Source organism: Rhinoderma darwinii, chromosome 12 (genome assembly GCF_050947455.1).
Source record: "Rhinoderma darwinii isolate aRhiDar2 chromosome 12, aRhiDar2.hap1, whole genome shotgun sequence".
NCBI classification, from domain to species: domain Eukaryota; kingdom Metazoa; phylum Chordata; class Amphibia; order Anura; family Rhinodermatidae; genus Rhinoderma; species Rhinoderma darwinii.
This window is the reverse complement of record NC_134698.1, coordinates 64,601,635-64,624,298: the sequence shown is the minus strand read 5'-3', so window position 1 is coordinate 64,624,298 and position 22,664 is coordinate 64,601,635. Positions and strand designations below refer to the sequence as shown.

General features: G+C 41.1%; 1 protein-coding gene across 7 annotated transcripts in view; it reads right to left on the bottom strand.

Moving 5' to 3' along the window:
- Positions 1-22,664, bottom strand: part of KIAA0586 (KIAA0586 ortholog) — a 117,154-nt gene that overhangs the window by 72,619 nt on the left and 21,871 nt on the right. For all 7 annotated transcript variants that reach the window (XM_075843431.1, XM_075843433.1, XM_075843432.1 and 4 more), the window contains 10 exons: positions 21,076-21,205; positions 19,484-19,522; positions 19,007-19,227; positions 16,620-16,692; positions 15,497-15,757; positions 10,348-10,525; positions 9,830-10,021; positions 7,215-7,399; positions 4,349-4,465; positions 760-837 (listed from right to left, as the gene is read on the bottom strand). In XM_075843431.1, the coding sequence (XP_075699546.1) occupies positions 760-837; positions 4,349-4,465; positions 7,215-7,399; positions 9,830-10,021; positions 10,348-10,525; positions 15,497-15,757; positions 16,620-16,692; positions 19,007-19,227; positions 19,484-19,522; positions 21,076-21,205 (1,474 nt within the window). The remainder of the gene's footprint in view (positions 1-759; positions 838-4,348; positions 4,466-7,214; positions 7,400-9,829; positions 10,022-10,347; positions 10,526-15,496; positions 15,758-16,619; positions 16,693-19,006; positions 19,228-19,483; positions 19,523-21,075; positions 21,206-22,664) is intronic.

Sequence of the window (22,664 nt, the reverse complement as noted above, 5' to 3'; positions counted from 1 at the left end):
GCTTTATTGTCCCTTTATAAACCTGATAGTGAAACGTGTCATAAGGATACGATCCTACTAATAAATGCAGGTGACAGGACGCTGATTGGCCCGATTACTGGTGAGGATAAAACCTCTCATCTTATTCAGGAAAAATAAACAGGAACATTCCAAGATTACCATGGATGGGTGGATTCAGTAAAGGAATTTAAGGTTTTGGGATCACGATTTCTCATGATCTGACATGGTCTAGTACAATCTATTCTATAGTTAGAGGGGTTACCCGAGTTTTTACAATTGATGGTTTAGCCTTAGGATAGGCCATCAATATAAGATCAGTAGCGGTCCGACTCTCAGCACCCCCGCCGATCAAATGTTTGAAGGGGCCTCAGCCTCTTCATGGTTTACATGGTTCTTACTTTGCACGTGCTGTTACATTTGTAGTGGCCACGCAAGGTATTGCACCATTGTCCCATTCAAGTGAATTTGTTGAGGTTCTGAGATTTTATCAGGCAACAAGTCAGAGTATAGGCGCTAATCCCATAGGGTTTTACACTTTTTGATATGAGGATTTCTGTTCGTAACTTGACCAAGTATTATTCTAGTCTACCCCGCCCTTACATTGACAATCACAGCATGTTTACCAGATCATCGTGGCCTCTCAAGCCTTCAATTTAGAGCTACACTTTAACCGTATCAATTTCATGGCTCACAATAGATCAAATAAATGATTGTCATGGTGTCCTAAGGGACCAGTACAAACTACAAGTCAACATTTACCAGAGTGATATCCGTTTCTTGAAAAGAGTTGCCGGGAAGTGCTAGGATTTCTTCTTCAGTTTCAACATTTGCTGGCAACTTAAAAGAAAATAAAAAGGAACATTGTCATAATTGGAAACAATGCTGTACTAATGTATCACTATTAGTTTTGTGTTGACAACATATAGAAAGTAATAATGTTTAACTGATTAAGGCTTCGTTCACCTCTGCGCTTTGTTTTCCGTTGTTCTCATTTGTAATAGGAGCAGAACGAGAGAAACGGAAGCGCCGGATCCATCGCTTGGCGGAAACCAACGTCCCCCGACAAAAGCCATTGACTAACAGGTTCCAGTCAAGGTGTCTGGAATTCTACAACGGATCTGCCTCAGAGGCTCTGAATGGAGCCCCCGACGCAGCCTAATGAACTAGCGCCGAAATATTTTGAACCTTTGCCTTCACACCTACAAAAAGAAGCGGCTAAAAATTCCGAGGCTGTTTTCAAGGAAAAACAACCTCTGATTTCAAGGCGTTTCTGAAGCGGAAAATTAAGTTGTTTTTTTTTATTTGAAGCTTAATTTGAGGCTTTTTTTAAAGCTGTTTTTGAGGAGTTTTCCATAGTGTCAATGGAAAATCATCTTAGGGACATGCTACTTCTTTTTCTGAGGCTTCTTTTTAATTCAGCAGCGTAAAATTACCCCTCATGTGAACAACACAATGTATTTCCGATTGAAATCAATGGGAAATTGATTGCACGCTTTTTTTAAAGTGTATTTTGGAGCTTAAAATAAAGGTTTTTACGCTCCGAAGTCAGCCTGAAAAGTTGCGCATTATCCTGCTGAAAGCCACTGCCATTAGAGAAATAAAAAAGTTGTGGCTTTCGGAAGGTAGGGAAGAAAAAACAAAAAAATGGCTGCTGCAGGAAGGGGTTAACGGCACCTTAAAACGAACATCAAATCGCTGTTTATTGCAGAGACATTGTGCCTAAATGCTGTGCTTTTGCAAAAACAATGGCCTTTTTGCCACGGTTTTGCAGAAATTACAGTAAGTAACCGAACTGTGCGAATATACCCTAAATTGTATGTCTAAATGGCGTCATTTCTTTGAAGACGGACTTCAGAAGGCAAAAAGTGATATGACAAGATGGAACATTTCAGTTTTTCTGGCCTGAGCCTTTGTTTTTCCCTGACATCAGTGGAGCCAGAGGTATCCGGCAGCTGCTTATCCCTCTTTATTAAAATCACACGCACATTTGGCCAAGCAGAACACACGTTAATGAGTCACGATAAACACTGCTGTTTTTGTACAGAACCCTATAGACCGATAGCCCATGTGTAAACCCAAAATGTTTAATTCTGTAGCAAAGTGAGAAAAATATTTAGTGATCACACAAAAACAACCGTTTATGCAAAGTCGCTGTTTTAGGCCCCACGCACACGACCGTAGAATTTATCCGTTATTACGAACCCATTAATTTCTATGGCCGACGGACACCTTCCCGTATTTTTACGGCAAGGGGTCTGGGCCGTAGAAAGCTTCCGTAAAAAATAGGACAAGTCCTATTTTTTTATTTTACGGACCGTGCCCTCATACTTGATAATGGGAGCACGGCCCGCAAATGCGGACCACTGTCTGCGGCCGGCTGTAGCCGTAATCACGGACCGGGATTACGGTTATGGCCGTGTGCAGGGGCCTAAAAGAAATGTTGCAAACACAGCTTTATATATCCAAGGAGAAAAATGCAGATCAGTCTCCCGCCCGCCTGTGTTTTAATCCACCTCGCTCTGTAATTTAATCTGTTGTCTAATGTTATGGAAACAGCTTGTTTTATCACAATTCACACAGATGTTTTCTATTACTTAGACGCATGTAAGGTTTGGTGACATTATTGAAAAGTTGCCAAAACCAAATGAAGAATGAATAAATTACCTTTAAAAGCAGGGAGTGCTCGCAGACGGCGCGTTTGTTATGTTCTATGAGTAATTAAAACATGAATAATTCATCGGTGCTGTTTGTAATGAGAGCCCTAATAGATGTCATAGGTATTATTAACCCATTCACTTTCCCTTGTATATACCAGAATGGCACATACAATACAGTCAAACAGAGGCAGATGTATTATAGGTCATTTGAAATACACGGAAGATTTCCTATTCTTTTGCTAAACAGGTTTTGTTCTTTGAAGAGCTAGCCATCCTTTGGTGCATAGCCCTGTGGCTACTCCGGTGTTCACTTATTAATTCGATGGGTGTGATGCATTGCGTGGTCTTTGGCATGAGATTCACATTTCAATAAACCTCCATGTTTATGTTATAAGTACCATTCAGTTGATGATACAGATATTTTGAATATGTATTGGGTTTGATAGGTTGGGTTTCAACCTAATGTCTAGAGATAAGTGGCGTAACTGATGTCTGGAAGAAATTTTTCTCTTTTTCCCTATTGAAAAAAAATGTTTGTTCGGCCAGAAAGGGTCAGTGAACCGGATTGCTGACCAAACGACAGTTCATTTAATTGCATTGGAAGCTTAAGAGGTGAAAAAATGGGAAAATAAACCCCAAAAATGTGGTAACGATGCTTTTGAAGCTTGACAAAGCATTAAAATAAACTACCTGTCTAGGTGGAAGGTCTTCTTAATATTCTAGGTATACTTTCACCCCCACTGCAGTGTGAAGAGAAGGGAGAAGCCCTATGAGTATGCCCAACAGTCACAATTTCAGCTATCCGCTTAGTTAAGTGCAAAGTTTCACTTTTTATGCAGACGATCTCTATATATAAACTGTAAAATTGTGCTCCGAGGTTAAAATACACTGAAAAAAACCCCCCATAAAATAAACTCTGTGTAGTACGAGTCAGAAGTCACACTCCCTTACATCTGTTTCCTACTTCATGCTTACCTACCAAATGTACGTTAGCAAGATGTAGGGCAGAGATGGAAGGGAGCGTGACTGCAGGATCAGACTACACAGGTTTTTTTTGTAGTCTGCAACTTTGGAGAAGCAAAAATTTGGTTGCAAAGGTTAGATATACCTACAAGGCCTGGTTCAAACTTGCGGTGGTGCATCCGTTGCTCTGCTCCGTAAGAAGAGTAGAACAATGAAAATACAGGAGGCGCCGGTTCCGTTGAATGACGGATACCATCGGTGCCGGACAGAGCCCTTTGACTTTAATGGGTTCCGTAAGGTTTCCGCCATGAGGTCTGTGGTTTCGCCAGAAACAATAGCACAGAATACTGCGCTATTGTTTCCCATATGTTCAGCCGGATCTTTGAAGGAGGCCCCTAATGGAGCCTCCATTGCAGATGTGAACAGCCCTTATACTAAACATCCCTGCCACAAAGTCCATGACCTCTAAAGCTCCAATGCCACCACCTTTAGGGTGTTCACTCGTCGCGGCCAAATCGCTCCACCATAAAACTAACATCACAATACTTCACACGTCAGCACTTATTCAAGTAACTTGAATCAATGCTACATCCGAATTCAGCCCAAATCACAACCACTACTCCTATGTGGAAGCCGAGTACCGGCATGGTTTAGTCCACTCTTGCTAACACACACATTAAAAGGATAAGCATTGTTTACCATTTAGTGACCGTTTTCCAGATCCCTACCTGTATATCAGTTTTGGTAGGACTAGGTGTACGCGGTGGTGGATCTGGACTTGGGGTCCTATGGGAGGTTCCTGGGCTGTCACTGGTAATGCTGTCTATATCAACACAAGGTAAAACCTGAAACAAAAAAAAAAGTGTATTAGAGGAGACATTTAGGTTACATGGATCAGTAATCCGAAGTGGATGAAACGTTAACCATTACATGACAAGATGTATGGTATGTTGTAGATTAAAACAAAATAGCATCAGACAATAAAAAAAGGGGAGGAAAGAGTGAGGAGGGTCTGAAGACCATATTATATATGGTGCCCTTTGGGTTTTGGCCTACTCAGCAAGTATTTTGGTTGCAAATTATAACACAAGAAGGTGTGATGTAACCTGTACCGTAAAGCGTAGACATGTCATCGTCGAGCACAGAGTTCCCCATTAACGTGCATATGGGTTTCAGCAGAACATGAATGTCATTTCAATAGGGGGATGGAAATAAATGGCTCTAAGTATCGGTATTAATATTCTTATTGCACTTCTGCTCATAATTATGTTATCCTGACATATATTAGGTAATCTAATTTATTATGAGATAAAAACAAAAACAAGACAAGCAACCGGCGCACATAGCGCATCAACTGTGGAGATGGGTGAGGACGCGCTGGTGGTCCCTGGAGTGCGTATCTGTGGTGTAAGTGAAGGACTGCTGCGGATGATCAGCTTCAGATCCTGCAAGGCTCCGTTGGTAGATTGATGCAGAAAAGGTGAAAAAAGTTGGATGCTTGTAATTTTCAGCGCTGTCCTGGGTGTCTGTATTCAAAAGTTACCTCTCCAGGTGGGGCAGAGGTTCTGTCAGAGGGGGAAAGAATTCCCAAAAATTTATGCAAAGCAGGGTATATAAATATACATGCGTTATTTCCATTTAAAGGGTAACTAAACGTTATACAAACTTCCGACATGTCATAGTGAGATGTCAGTAGTTTTGATTGGTCGGGGTCCGAGCACTGAGACCACCACCGATCGCTAAAACGAAGCCACAGATGCACTCGTGTGAGCGCTCAGCTACTTCATTTCTGTTCGGCTTTTTCCGGAAATCCATGTATTGGAGTAAGGGCTCAATAGAAAGTCTATGAGCCCGTTCTCCGATACATCGGCTTTCTGGAAAAAGCCAAACAGAAACTAAAGCGGCTCAGCGCTCACACGAGCGCTTCTGCCGCTTTGTTTTAGTGATTGGTGGGCGTCTCAGTGCCCGGAACCCCACTAATCAAAACTTCTGACATGTCGCGGTGACATGTCAGAAGTTTGTCGAACGTTTAGTTACACTTTAACATTAGCATAGCAGCTACGAGTTTCAAGAGGAGGAAGAGATGGGTCCGATTTTGAAACGCGTAGCTGCTAATGTTAAATGGAATAAACGCATGCATATTTACATACCCTGCTTTGCATCAGTTTTTGGGATTATTTCCCCCTCAGACGGAATCTCTACCCCACCTGGAGAGGTAACTTTTAAATACAGACACCCAAAACAACCCTGAAAATTACAAGCATCTGACTTTTTTCACCTTTTCTGAACGGATTTATTATGAGGCACATTGGGAAATGGGGAGGGGGGGGGTCAAAAAAACATTTTGCAAGACATGCAAATGAGAGCCTAACCTTTAAGGGGTTGTCCACTTTAGAAAACCTAATTTAGGAAATTCTGAGTTAATAGAGGGGGGGTCCTCCTGTTCAGGATCCTCATCTCTTGCCCAGAGTGGAGAGCGGTTACAAAGCGCTTCTCGCGCTCTGGAGGACGTGTCCTCTCCTGTATTTCACAGACAACTCATTAATTTGAATAGGCACGGTGTAATGCTGAATTTCCCCTGTGGTGGTGCTGCAGGAAAACTGAACACTTTACCAACAGATTACAGCTAATCGCTGGTGGTCGCAGCAGGGGCCACTTTTTGATCAGCTTATTCTCAAGGGGATTGTCCAAAGCAGAGAACATTAAACGGGTATTCCCAACCTAGCCATTTATGGCATATCCACAGGATATGCCATAGATGTCTGATGGGTAAGGGTCCCAGCTCTGGACCCACACATATATTGAGAACGGGGTTCACACGACCCCGGTTTCGCCTGACGCAGTGACCGTTGGCCGCAAACTCCTGGCAGGTAGTGGAGAGAGGGCCACAAATGCACGCGGCTCTCTCCATTCTATTGTCTGGGCGTTACGGTAATAGCCCGGCAGCGCTTGCTCTTCTGTTTCCGTAAATCCCATTGAACAGAATGGAGAAAGCTGAGCGCATGCATCGCCCTCTCTCCACTACTTCCTGTCTGGAGTCTACAGCCGGAGGTCGCCGTTTTGGGCAAAACGGGGGTTGTGCGACACTGAATCTTCCCACTCTTGCTGTATATTGCATAAGTACTGGTAGTTCACATTACGGATGCTCTACTAGAACCTCTTACCCTGAATTTTTTAGTAAAAGAAAGCAATAATCATGCTTTTTCCAGCTTTTTTAGAGAACCGAACAACAATGTGCCTAGTTATTCTGTGATATGGAAGCAGAGATTGTGTAACTCCATAACTAGACAGAATTGCCATTTAGAAGATACGTGGCATTCATATTTGTCATCATCTAGCTCCTTCTACGTATCAGTTTCATTAAAAGTATTCTCCTCCTTGGACAATTTATTTTTGTTAGAAAGATCCTGATGATAAAGTGATCACAGGGTGTCCCAGCAATATGCTGTAATACGTGGATTTTTTAATTTCCCTACAGCGCCACCGCAGGCAAAATGAAGAATTACAAAAGTTCCTATTGAAATCAATTGGTTTCTTTTTCCATCAACAGTAAGGGACACTCTTTGAAGACAAAAGGAAAAATGTAATCAGTACCTGAACACTAAGCTGTGGGGGATCCTTTCTCTCCGACCACATCTCCACCACTGCTATGTTGGGTTTCACAACATCCGCCTTAGGCTTTGAAGGCATAGGTGGAACTGAAACATTCACTACAGGCTGAGGGTTAGCAAGAATTACAGAGGACGGTAATGGAGCAGCCCCATCAAATCGTGACCTCCCTGAAATCAAAATATTACATGTGAGAAACAAGCAGTACAGCAGAACAAACAATGAGCTCACATCCAGTGGCCAACAGTTTTCATTGCAATGCTGCCACTAGTGGGCACTGATGGGTCAGCATATAAGAACTTTATTTTGACCCTTTCTCAAACAACTTTTAAAGAACATCCTCTTTCAAACACGGTGTCTTACATAAATAAATTAGTTAATTATTTTTTCCCTCCTAAATCAATCAATTATTATACAAAATCAATTATTAAACACGGATTTACTATGCAGCTAGTAAGCAAAGCAATAATGAAAATTGTTTCATTATTGAAATTAATTTCATCCCCTGAAGAAGATGGAGGAAGACATGTATCTGAATTCATCCAAAAGTGGCAGGAAGGATATTGCAACTTATAGACCATACAGCTATACCAAAAAAAAAAAAAGCTTTCAACGAGTTTTACACGTGCATAATACAGGAGTATTTCTAATGACCTAAACGACCAGAACCCTATATCCCTATGATCTTGTTCGTTCAGATCGTTAGACCCGCGGTGAAGAATAGGATTTGTGTCTGTAATATGTTTATGTGAAACTGGCCTTACACTGGGTCCAAAAGTATTTAGTTATAATGTTCCATCAAGCCGCGTAGCTGTCAAACCTACAAATTAATGCGAAGCTCCACCTTTTATTATCATGTCCTTTTTAGGTCCACTATTCTGTTCTTAATAGTTTTACTATAATCAATATTTATCACCTATCCACAGGATAGGCAATAAATATCTGATCGGTGGCACAGAGTGCTCACTACCTCTTCATTCATAGTAGTCTCACTGGGACAGCAAGGTAAGCATGTTCTTGCGATCGGTGGGTGTCTCAGTGGTCAGACCCCCATCGTTTAGATATTGATCACCGATCCTGTGGATAGGTGATACATATTGAATGTGGTAAAATCCCTTTAATACATCTTTAAAGAAATCAGAGCGAAGTTAGTCTAATAATACATAGGTCTAAATCCTCTGCATAAATACAGATTAAAAAGATAATATGCTGGCTACGTGCAGCCACCACTAGAGGGAGCTTTAAGGAGTTGTCCGATTAAAAAAAAACAAAAAAAACGATCACCTATCCACAGAACAGGTAATAATTTTCCGATTGCTGGGACCCCAAACGATTGTGCAAAGTAAGGAGCTTAACTGGAGCGGCGGTCGTGAATGCGCCTGCCACTCTATTCACGGTCTATGAGAACGATGGAAACAGCCAAGCGCTGTACTCGACTATTTCCGTTATTCCCATAGACTTTGAATGGATCAGGAGCGCGCATGCTCAATCGCCACGCCATTCAATGTCCTTCTCACTGCGGTCAAGTAGTTCAGGAGCAAAATCGGTGGTTGTCCCAGTGGTGGGGGCCCCAGGGATCAAAAAATGATCAACTATTTGGAGCGCTGTATAAAAAAAAAAAAATGGACTCTGAGCACTAAAAATATATTTTCAAAAAATGACTCAGTGAAAAATATTTACCTATTTAGATTAAAAAGAACAAAAATCGTATTGAAAGGAGGACTTTTACTTTAAAGTGAGGCTCCACTTGCAGTTATGTACTGTATAAGGTAATAGTATAAAATAGCATTCGAAATTCCATTAAAAAAAAAAAAAAAAAAAAAAGATCTTGTAACAAGAAAACGTCCTTTTAAGCGGTGGAAGCATCCCCAAAATTTTCACAAATAACCACAGCATGAAATGATATTTCAACAGAAAAAATAAAAATGACAATATAACCAATAACCAGCAATAATTCTTCTTGCATGAATGAACATGGAAGAGACCAGCTATGTAAACACAGAGGGATGTGTGAATAAATCGGGATCCTGGCCAGCATTTGCAGGATGGATCTAGCAGCTTCAATAACTTTGTCTATTGTCTGATGTCAGTGCTGCGAACCCATGGAGGGGCCTCGTACCGAGGTGCACAACCTTTCTAAACCATTTTGCTCTTTGAAAATGGAAATTTTCTATCGTTTGAAGACTAAAGCGCTGTCATGATCCATATGGTAAGAGGACAGGCACATTTTAAAGGGTCACCCAAGTTCAGAAACATATGAATGCATCTTTAGTTCTCATATACAATACGGCTTTTCAATATCAATTGGTTGTATAAATCCACAGAGAATCATTTTCCGTCTTGCTTGAAAATTTTGCATTACACAGATGAAATCCTAATCAGGAATGACCATTCCAAACCTTAGTGTGGATTATACTGCGGACGTTTACCAAAAAAAAAAAAAAAAAAAAAAAAGCTTAAAAATTATGGTATTGCCCAAATTAACCAATCAGATACCAGCTGTCATAAAATTAAACTAAAGCTGTGGTCTGACTTTTAGCTGCTATGGGTTATTGTCCCATTATCCCAAGATTTAATAAACGATCACAACATTGTCTTACCTAGTGGGATCGCCATTGGGATGAGGTGCCCCTGCATTGGAGCGTATGATGCACCAGCCTCTCTTGAAGGACTAAATACATATTGAGGTTCGTAATTCTTTGGTACCGAAAATTCGGGCGATTTGGATTTTAAAACGATACCCTCCATTTCAGGGGAATGGGTCTGTATCTTCGCAGACTTGAGCTTGACACCTGCAAAACTTAAAACATTAAAAACCCTCTTTTAAAGTTATAGCAGATCGCTAGTATATACCATAATAGAATGAGGGAATTATTTTTTTTTTTTTTTACTTTTGCCTTATTTTTACTTCAGATGGAAGTGAGATCCATATAGGTGATAAGTGTTGTAATGAGAGTACGCTATTCTGTATATGGCCACATATTCTGGGTGTTTACCTCTAGGACTGCTCCAATAATAAAGGGAGATCATCCAGTAATAATACTTTAGATAACTGCTCTTCCAAAATATAATTATTTTTTGTCTTTAGTTTCCCTTTAAAAGGCATAAAGTCACTTACCCCTCACGGTTTCCAGAACTTTAGGCCTCTGCGGCTTGGACTTTGCAGAGGGGGAGCCAAACCGAAGATACGGACCCCTTTTAAGAGTGCTGCGATGTCCTTGATAGACGGGTGTCCCATACACCCGGTTCAGCAGTTCTTCATCCAATACAGAGGACACGTTGACCTTCTGAGACACCTGGATAATAGCGAGAACTCTGTATCAGAAAATTAAATTTCCAAAAGTACAGTACTGCAAAACTCCCGTGAATACTCAAGTAGCGCAGATCATCATGTAACCGCGATACATCACATGAAATAAATCTATAAATCAAAGCTATACCGGTAAAGGACACTCGTTACTAACCAGATGTAGATTTTTTTTATAGATCGACTGATTTGCTCCTAGTGCATAGTACATGGACACTGTACAGCCAGCCTTCTAGTAACAGTTTAGACAATTAAAGGGCACCTTCAGAAGAGGCGGCTAGTAGCGCAGCAGATCTTAGGCTACCATACAATGCTGGAAGCCTTTCCTACAACGGATCTTTTCATAAAAAGGCATTAGGTGTTGTACGGTAGCCTAGGAAATCAGACTGCACGCTCTTCTGACCGAAAACACCGCCATCACTTCTACACGTCTGGAGAGAAACGCAGCTGGCAATATCACTGGTGCTCTTAGAAAATACATTTAGAACTTATATTGCAACCCCCAAGGGGCCGTTTTGCTGAATCTAAAGTCTATATGGGTTACGCCGGTAAATGCACTATATTGTTCCCTGTTATCAGCCATGTCAGTTTGGGCAACGTCTGACCCACGATTACTACTTTATCTCACGCAGCCCAAGTTCCAGGGCCTCCATGATACCAGTGTATTTACAAGCTTTTACTATAGGTCTAGAGGCTCTTTAAGAAAAGCTTAAGCTATCAGTCATAAAAAAAAAAAGAAAGTCCACTTGACAACTTTTGCCCAAAATGTTGAGTAAAATTTGAAGTAATTTTGCAATATATTGTAATTATAAAAGACTCCTTTTTTTTGCGGTCAGCCGCTTTTGGTCCAATTGGAAGAGGCGAATGACAAAAAACAAACCTTCTGGTGGATACGGTTATCAATCACTGTATCACTTGATGAGTCATCCAGTCGTCTGTAACTACGGAGTTCATGCTCTTATTAGCATCAGGGAGAAGGGGAATTTAGTGCAAAGCATGCTGGGAAATAAAATGCCAACCACAATACTGAACTACAGCCCAGGTGATATGCAAAATTTAAGGTGACCACCTCCTTTGTAGTCAGTCTGAACCTTTCTGTTGCGGGAACAGGGAACTGCTGCACTAGAGCTCTGTAAAAGAGCTCCCCGTAGCCATTTCTCACTAGCGATAATATCATATAGAAATAATTGATAGGATAATCTACCTTCACTTGAATTATGCACGAAGATCCCAAATATGACACATTGGTGCTGGGGCCCCCTAAATATTTGCCTGTGTAACACAGCCGACGTTGATTTACTGGCTACCTGCTGCAGTTCTTCAACAAGCTGGGACTATGTCAACATCTTCAGCACTGAGGGGGTCATTTGTATGGAAGTGTTGGATGGATTAGCGATGATGGATTGCTTCTGTGTCACACTGGGGAAACCTTTACCAGATTCTAATGCATTTACCAGTCAGGTCGAATCCTTAAGTGGAGACACGTCTTATCAAAAGCGAAAAACATTCTAAAATAGTCTCCTTCTGGTGGTCTTTCGCACTCCTTCAATGTCTTTCATGTAAAATAGAACAGTTTGAAAAAAAAAAAAAAACAACATTCACTCGCACAGACAAATATATAATGAGGTTAAAATGGCGAGGGTCACGTGATTTACTCACTTCTGCGCAGGCGATGAATAATAAGTAAATGCGTTCAGCACATGCGCAGATACAGAAAGCAGAATTTCCTGTATCCGCTCATATGCAAATTACCGTTCAGCAAAGGCACAAAAGAGGATGTGTCCAGGGACAGCCGGGAGCGATCACATGGGTAAGTCCCGTGACCACCATCTTGGGCCCTATGGACACGGCAAACACAGCTCTGAAGTGTTTACATAGCCCATTAGGGATGTCACGATACCAGAATTTGGACTTCGATACCGATACTTCATTTAGTATTGAGATTTCGATACCAATTTCGATACTTTTGCCAACAGTAATAAAAAATAAAAATTCTTCCGTTTTCTGATGTGAGGCGCGACGTGTGATGAATTTTGAACGCGCCTCACATTAATAGTAATTAATCCCATCATGTTTCTCAGTCATATTGGGTTAATGTGTGAGGTACATGATGGGGTTAATTACCATTAATGTGAGGAACATGGAGGTTAAATTCATCCCACCTCATGCCTCACATTAATAAGTGATAGAAAGCCGTGTTTATTTCCTTTTTTTACAGCGTACACATCATAAATGATGATAAAAAATGGTTGTGCGCGCCATTACTGAATGTGTGAATATTTTATGTATTGAGACTTCTTTTAATGTTTATTGTAAGGGTATGTGCACACACACTAATTACGTCCGTAATTGACGGACGTATTTCGGCCGCAAGTCCCGGACCGAACACAGTGCAAGGAGCCGGGCTCCTAGCATCATACATATGTACGATGCTAGGAGTCCCTGCCTCGCTGCAGGACAACTGTCCCGTACTGAAAACATGATTATACTACGGGACAGTTGTCCTGCAGCAAGGCAGGGACTCCTAGCATCGTACATAAGTATGATGCTAGGAGCCCGGCTCCCTGCACTGTGTTCGGTCCGGGACTTGCGGCCGAAATACGTCCGTCAATTACGGACGTAATTAGTGTGTGTGCACATACCCTAAAAAAGGTGAATGTGTATTTTTTTTTAATTTTAACAATACTTTGTTTTTACTTTATTTTTAAACTGTAATGTACTGACATATATCAGATATGTGCCAGTACATTAGCCTGTGGATGGATAGTACACAGGCAGTTGTTAGGACATACTTGGGTATGTCCTAACAACATTAAATATGGTAAGACAGCCCTGGGATCCGTCAATAGACCCTGAGCTGTCTGCCCATATATGGTATGGCCCTCGATCGCGTCACAGGAATTCCCTGTGACGCGATCCAGGGGCATCCCCCCTTCTCATTTTCTCCTGAATGCTGCAGTCCGCTGTGATCGCAGCATTCAGGGGAATAACGGCGGAGATGAGAGGTTTCTCTGATCTCCGCCGTTATAGAGCGGGGCTGCGGCTGTGTAATACAGCCATTGCCTCGCTCCTGACAGGAAGTGCGTGTGCGGTCAGCATGAGGAGATGCGGCTGACGCTGCACTAATGAGCGGCGGTTCAGGCACTGAGGACAGAACATGGGGGTGTTTTGCAGCGCGCCCGCCATGTTCTGTGTTCAGTGCCGCCGCTCATAAGTACAGCGCTGGCCACATCGCATCATCCTGACCGTGCGCACATGTCAGGACTCAGGAGCGGGGCTGTGGCTGAATTACACAGCCGCAGCCCCGCTCTCCTACATTCATGTATTACTATACTGAGCTGTGCGGCTGCGCAGCTCAGTATCGAAATACAGGAAATAGCGGTATCGAACCGTTTAGGGATGCACAGTATCGAAACAGTATCGAAGTTTCGATGCACCGTGCATCCCTATAGCCCATACATGGGCAGTCGGGGGGCTTCTGCTGAGCAGCTGGGGTAATGTTTGATGAGGTTTACATATGTATCTGTTCAACAATACAGTTCAGGGTCTTTTAGTAAATATTTCTATAAAAAGTGGCCAACCCCTTTAAAGTGTATGTCCACCGTTGAACACCCATTTTAGTCTTCACATATAGAATTAATTTACATAATAAATTGAGAAACTTTGTAAATATATTACTTGTACGGATCCGGAATTACAGCCTGTACGATTGTCCAGAGCTGTATTTACAAATCTGCAGGCTTCAGGACTGAAATCTCCCAGCAATCCTTGTTGTCTCGACATCTACACAAAGCTTAGTGATTTACATTCTAGGTGTCGTCTTTACACCACTGTACGGTCATTTGAACAATCCTACTGAAGTACAGGAGGTCCACAGGGCTGTTCGGGTGTGTCTGACAACAAGCCTGTTGACTGTTTTCAATGACTACCGGCTGAATTATCAATGTAGCTGTGGACTATAATGCAGGGTGTAACTCAGGCTTAGTACAAAATAGAAAATTTTACGTGAGATCGTATGAAATTAGGTTTATATAGAAATTATAAAATGGTGTTCAAAGTTGAACATACACATCAATGCTACAATACAATTCCAAGTTTATAAATTCTTAATAAATGTGTCAAGTGAGGATGGATTTCCTATTTTAACTCTATATTGCACTAGGTATCGTTATTAAAATGTGTTGCTATTATTGTGTCTGAGGATTTGTGTTGAATTATTGTGTGCACCGAATGCGCTACAGCAAAGGTGCCAACTGAAATAGTCACAGTGCCTTGCCAGTCGTTAGTTGGCGTTTTTTTTATGTTTTCTTGCATTACAATCTGCAATAAAAATGGATTTTAAAATTGATTTGATGTAATGGACCTGACAAAATAGTCAACATTTGTACAATAGAATGAAGAAAAAACACCTTGTTAAAAAATAATAATTAACTAACTAAACAGAAAAGTTGTGAGTACATATGTATTCAGGTCTGGTCAAACCAATTCAGAAGTCACAATTGGTTGAATAAGGCCCTGCTATGTGCAATCTAAGCGTCACATGATCTGTATAACACTGTATTTTAGGTTTTCTTTCCGTAAACTCTCACCCTTACGAGTTTTATAAACTCTGACTATCTAATAATCCAGAATATTTTATAATCCAGCATTTATGAGGTCCCATTGATGCTGGATTAAAGGAAATTCATTGCAATTTTTTTTTCTTTTACTTCCTAATATAGTTTACCCATCATCTCTGAATGTGGCGCTCAAACTAAAATTGACTTTAGCACACATGTATAGAAGAAAATGCTTTTCAAATACTCAAAATTTTCCTTTATGGTAAAAATGAAAAAAAAAAAAAAAGGTTGAAGACTTGAATCTGAGAAGCATTGTGGAAAAACCGCATCATATTGGTGAGCAGAACACAGCGGTGTGTAGAAGAAGAGCCCTTTAGTAGTCAAGTCCCGCTGGATCTCACCTTTGACCTTCCATCCTTCTTTGGCAAGACCCTGTTGCTCTGCCCCGCGAGCTTCTCTCCACTTTTCTTACACGGAGGCTTGGCGGTGACCCCAGATGAAGGCTTTGTACTTCTCATCGCACCGCTCGCTGGAGCTTTGATGTCCCGATATCTATTATCTTTTAGGTCTTTAGTGTTTCCTGCGTTTCTCCTGACTGCGGACTCTTTAACGCTCTCACCATCTGATTTCTTTTTTCTTAAGTCTTTTTTTGCCAGTTCATCCTGGGGAAAACATCATCTGTTAACAATGCCGACAATAGAAATACGATGTTAGCGCGGGATATTGTCTGATAATGTGAATTTTTTCTGCATACGTATGGTTATAGGAGAATACTATTGTTACATACCTTCTTGCATCTCGTAACCTTTTATGTTCTTTATTTTTCTTGGACTTGATGGATTGTGCAGATTAACAGCTCTGTATATTGAGCTCTCTTATGCAACTCGCCATTTATGCTATGTAGATGCTTATACGCTTGTACCTATACTGCGCATGGACTGTTTACTGTTCAATAAAACCAGTTTAAAAAAACAAAACACATTGCCGACAATAAAATAATAGTTTTTACATAGAGAGAAAAACTTGAATGTCAGTTTAATAGTTCATACATAGATTACAGAAGGGGGGGGGGGGTGTCTCCCATTCACATTAGTATGTGCCTCATTGCATTCATCTCTATGTGAGTGACGACGCAGGATCTGAACAATACTGTTTGGAGCCAATACAGGTTGATAGATTCTTACCATTTTTAGCAAAAAACTCTGACAATCGAATGGCCGCCAGAAAACCTTAGGAGACCATATAGACTTAAGTAGACATTTGTGATTTTCACGGCTAATACGTTTGTTATCAGTAGACATTAGACATGTGCAATATAGAACGCTAGCAGAATTATATAAATTACATTTTTCACTTTTTTTTCGCCTACAATAATGTAGGCATATTTTCATTTTCTTTTCTTATTTTGATTGGTTAACAACACCCAAGTCTCGTTGAATGATTGTAACCACATCATAATGTATTCCATTATACTAAGAGATAACCAACGCTTCCAAAATATGTCAATGTATACAAAAGACTAACCTGAATTTCAGAGGTGATTTCAGTAATCCACGAATCTACAGTTTTCTGAATTCTAATTTTCTCTGCTCCGTTACTGGGGAAAAGAACAAGAATGATCAGGCTTGAGAAATCCACAGCAAATGGCAAAAAATAATATATATAACTAATTCCTATGGACCTTGGGCGTTAAAAGTAAAACTTTACAAATAGTATGGAATATTGAACAAAACGTGGCATAACATACGATGTTCACCAGTCTCAACAAGGATACCATAGGAAAGTAGGAGTCCTAGGTATGGCTGTGGTTGAATAAAGTCATTAACTCTGAACAATGTTGTGTGGGAAAAAAAAAGAAGAAATAACAGCGTTCTGCAAAAGTATGAAGAAAAATGCAAAAATTAACCCAAGATGCACATTTCATCAATACATATTTAGATCAATTTCAGAAACTAAAAAGTGCAGTTCAAGAGAGAGAGAGAGGGAGGGAGACACACCGAGAAAAAGTACCAGATTTGACATAAGCTGCCCCATTACAGTGAGGAGTTGTTTCAAATTTGTTTGTAGAATTTTATCAAGTAATATACTAGCTGATGAAAGGAACCTCCAATATTTGGATACATAATCTTGTGTCATCACAATTTAGACAAATCCTCCTCATCTCACAGTCTATAGAAGCATTTTTTTTAATTCTGTGGTCATTCGAAATTACAGATATTAAACACAAAGGTCATGAAAATAAAAATATTAATTTCCCTCAAATTTAACAAGATAGAACCCCCTCCCCACTACTGATTGAGCACACGGATAAAAAGGCCCATTGTTTTAAAATCAACAGAAAAAAATATATATATATCTTGTTTATCAAACAAGCGTTTCATCAACCTTTCCCAGTATTTCCCCAGATATTCTTGTTTCTGGTGGATCTAGAGCCATTCCAATGTAGTATAAAACTTAAAGGGGTTGTCCACTACATGATCTGTGGGGGTCCGACACCTGGACCCCGCACCATTAAGCCACGCCGGCTGCCTGTGAGCACCGGACGTACACGCTGGAAGCAGTTGGCTCCAGCCAATAAATAGCGGCCAAGCTGCATCTCTGCTCCTATTCAAGTGAATAGGAGCAGAGCTGCAGTTTGGTAGCACGGCTGCTATGCTATGTACGGAGCCAACTGCTTCCGGCTCCGTACATCGTATAATGGGCCATAACATCCGGTGCCCAGGGGCAGCCGGAGTGGCTTAACGGTGCAGGGTCCCAGTGTCGGACCCGCACCAGTGATATACTGATGACCAGTGGATAGGTCATCAGTTGTTCAGTAGTGGACAACCCCTTTAAGGCCCCATAGTAGTCCCGCAGGGAGGCAGTGACTCACAGCATCATACATAACTATGATGCTAGGAGCCCGGCTCCTTCAACGGTGTTCGGTCCAGGAAATGCGTCCGACATACAGTCCGTATATCACGGACCAAACACGGTCGTGTGCATGGTGCCAAAGTGTGTGCTGAAGAATCTCTACCCGGTTTTAACCATGAGTTGAGAATGATCTTCTTAGCGGTCATTGTCATTAGAGACATAATCCTCCTGGTTTCAATTTCATATATTTCTGAGTTAAAGACAAGGGTCCAGGGATTTAAAGTTACGAATTGGTCTGTTACGGAATATCTAAACAAAACCACTAAAATCGCCAGAACCTCTGGACTTGAGGACATCTCTGAATTGAGTGCCAAAGTCCAGCCTTTAGAAATGCACATTTTGGACAGATATCAGTAGGGGGTTGTTTCTCAAGGGTTTCTTGGTTCCCATTGGTTTTGGGTGTAATTCCGACATGGAAAGCAACCTAGACTCTGAAACTTCGCTTCCATTGAAGTTCCCTTAGTATCTCCGATTTTAATACAACATTAGTATCTTTCCAACCCTTGTATAGAAGCAGTTCATAAGACAACAAGGGACCAATAACAGGGTCTGAGATAAATACAGTTTGCAATCCACATGTCCTTTTATCTGAGGCTTATTATTAGAAACTAAAGGCCCTTTTACACCGGCCGACACTCGGCCGGTGCAGTGAGCGAAGATTAACGAGACAGCGTTGATTGGCGCTCGTTTGCTCCTGTCACACGGAGCTATGTATGGGGACGAGCGGTCGTTACTCCTGATCGCTCGTCCCCATACATCATCATGTCAGCAGCGCGTCTCCTCCTTTACACAGGAAGATGTGCTGCCGACAATGATAATCTTTTACTTTTTTAAAACGATACGACCAGTAAATACTCGTTTGCTCGTTCATCTGCTGATCGTTCTATTAACGCTCGTCTGCCCGATAATCATCATGTGTAAAAGCCCCTTTAACCTCAAAGCAGAATTACTACTATTGTAGAAAGACAAAATCAGTAAATTTGTAATAGGAATTTTACCTGTTTGAAGCCAAAGTACTGATGAGGGTGTATATGGCTGCCCCATCCTTGGCTCGGGCAATGGCTTCTAAATTGTCTTCAAGTACTTTCTTATTGTTCTGCACTTCTCTTAAAATGCGCTCGGCATCCTCAAACATTGACTTTGGGGGAATCAAAGCTCTTCTCCAAAAGATGGGAGATTTAGATAGAGAAGTGGAAGGAAATGTCGGCTTGTCCCTGGGCTAAAGAAAAAATTTGGTAATTTTTGAAAACTCCCAGCGATAATCTACCCCCAGACTTAGGCTGGCCATGCACTTTAGATAGCAGTCGGCCGAACAATCATTCGTCCAAAAGCTATTCCTCTTGAGCCGCCGGCATTCACATTAGATGGTTGGCGGGTTCGGCCAACAAACATCTAATGCCTATGGCCAGCTTTAAGCTTCTTCTACTTGTAACCTCTTGGAAGAGTTTAACATAAAAACCACAAGGAGGACACACCTTCAGTTCAGCTTCTTGAGATTTCCACTGCTTTGCATCCTTAATTTAAAAAAATAAAATAATTAAAAAAAAATCGGTTATGGACCTTACTGATAGAATCAATATACATTTATGGTAGTCAAATAACATTGTTAATACTATGCATTAGTTATCTTGTACTTTTTCTGAGTTACAGTCTGTATTATAGTCTAGAGAGCCATCCAGGGGTTGTGCCTGGTATTGCAGCTCTGCTCTATTTATGTAAATGGTGCCAAGATGTAATACCACACACAACCTGTGGCCAGGTGCGGCACTGTCTTTGTAAGAAAGCAGCCATTTTTTTCTAACCTAGAAAAGCGCCTTTAAAATAGCATATAGATTACAATAGTTGCAGCAATATACTTCCATTATACTCATTTTGTTTTATATAAAGATAAATGTAAAATTCTAACACTTGATGATTATCTTCATTCCTTGTGATGAGAAATGGAGTAATGCAGAAAAATCTTCTGTCGAATAAAAAGTTCAAAGAACTAAAGTTATACAACCCACAAGTGGAACCAGTCCTAATCCTCTGATGAATATGCGAGTCCAGCCTGCCACAGGACCCACAGGCTGGCATAGTTGGCTGGCATCCCGTCATGGCACAGACTATTGCTTGTTTGCTTAAGCCTCGCTTGGGGCTCCAGCACAGAGTTACAGAAGTCTTATAAAAATATAGATCATATAACTAAGCACTAAATATACATTTTGTGAAGAATTTTTTGCCAGGCCTTGAAGTAGTCCAATCTGACAATGTAAACCGAAAAAAGGTCGTACGAAAGTATTTAAAAAAAAACAAAACATATATGTTTAGACTTTACTATGACCAGCCAAATCACTTAAAATAAGTCATCCATAAACGCCCTCATAGAGCTATGCTACTGGGTACAGATGTAGACACAAAATGCCTCCCTAACACCCTAGAGTCATAGAGGGTGGTCAATCTTTTGGGATCCCCCTCATTTAGGCAGAGCAGAGTATTACGGAAGACACACAAAACCTTGGTTGAACCTGCTGGACGACCAATACTTAAAGAGGCTGTCACCACATTATAAGTGCCCTATCTTGTACATGATGTGATCGGCGCTATAATGTAGGTGACAGCAATGTTTTTTATTTAGAAAAACAATCTATTTTCACCACGTTAGGAGCGATTTTAGCTTTATGCTAATTAGTTTCTTAATGCCCAACTGGGCGTGTTTTTACTTTAGACCAACTGGGTGTTGTAAAGAGGAGTGTATGACGCTGACCAATCAGTGACCAATCAGCCTCATACACTTCTCCCCATTCATGTATTCAGCACATAGTGATCCTGCGTTGTTCACTATGTGCAGTCACATACACCCACATTAACGTTACTGAATGTTATTCTAAATTTCCGCCGCAGAGGAAAAGTCTGGACAACCCATTAAATGTCGAAGTTCAAAACTTCCACACACAATCCTAATTCACTGCCTGTAAATAATAATTAAAAATAAATAAAAAAATAAAATAAAAAGTACAAACAATAAAAACTGGGTATTTGACAAAACTAGATCAGCACAGATGAGACTACACCTGCAGATTCTCACCTTCATCATACTTTGCATTTCCTGTTTTAAAACATTCAAATCCTGCAATACATCGTTGGCCTTCTGCACTGCGGTACTAGAAGTGACGGAGGATGTTTGAGCCCCACAGGCATCCTTATTCTGGAGGTAGCTGGAATAAAAGAAACAAGATATGGAGAAGAGATTAGGCCTTGTTCACACAGTGCAGATATGCTGAAGATTTTGCATACATTTTTTTAAGCCTAAACCTGAATGGGATCCAGGAGAGCAGACCTATAATGCCTTGCTTTATACATTTCATTTGATTCGGATCTGGTCCTGGCTTAAAAAAAAAAAAAAAAAAAAAGAAGATGCAAAATCTGCAGAAAGGCCTAAGGCCCCACTCCCATATAAAAGTAAAGGAGAACGCTCCATAAAAAGCAAAAAAAATAGGACATGTCCCATCTTTTGCAGAGCCTTTCTGGGGCACGTACACCATCCCATAATTATACGGGAAGGTGTCCGTCAGCCATAGAAATGAACGAGTCTGTAATTACGGACGAAATCTACGGTCGTGTGCATGGGGCCTAATACCTTTTCTTAATTGACTCGTTTTCAAGTACCTATAAACATAATCCCATTGTCCTTTAAAATGGGCCAATGAGGGGGCAAACGAGCGTTCATATGAATGCTCATTCCCGATCATTGCTCTGTGTAAACAGGGCAACAACCAGCCGATGAACAAGCAAAATTTGTTTATGCAGCATTAAATATGATCAGAGTCAGCAGCACATCTCCCTGTGTAAACAGAGAGATGTGCTGCCGACATGATGAATATGTATGGGGATGAGCGATCAGAGCAACGATCGCTCGTTCCCATACATAACCGATCATTGCTCCTAGTGAAAGGAGCAAACGAGTGTCGATCAACAAGCGGTCTTGTTGATCGGCACTCGTTTTCACGGTTCTTGATTCGATTTTCGAATGCAATTGCAATAGTATTCTGCTGTTTGTGTTCACAAAAGGGCTCAAAGGCAGAAGCGTCCGGCCACAAAACAATTCAGGAAAGTGGCGTAAAAAATGTGAGGCATTACCTGGCTCAACCGTATGTTGGTAGACATGGCCAAGACTGTACCATACAGCAAGTATGCCAGTTGTATAATGAGGCAAATTTACTATCCGACAAATAGTGTCAGGAGGTGAAAGTAAATTATACACCCAGCAGTATAATAGAGCACCTGGTATAACCGCGCTGCCCACATTATGTCACACCAGTGCAGGATCATTTCTACTCCGTGCTTATCTCATTACACCAGTCTCACGGAAATTTGGAAACGTTCCAGCTGGAATCTGGCACAAGCCAATCTACTCAGTCACTATTACATGAAGCAGTCCAGACAACCTTCAAAGCGTGCCAAGGGCCCAGTACTTCTCCTGTACCAGCAAATTTGGAGAGGGGCCAGCTGCTCGCTTCTCTCATTAGGGCACTCAAGCAGAAACGCTTAAAAAAAAAAAAAATACCGGTAGTCATGGATACTGGACGAGCAGATGTAACGGCTGAAACTTCGTGCACTTTTTTTCCTTAATGAGATAAGTATAGATAATGCAAATTTATAAGAGGCAGCTGGAGC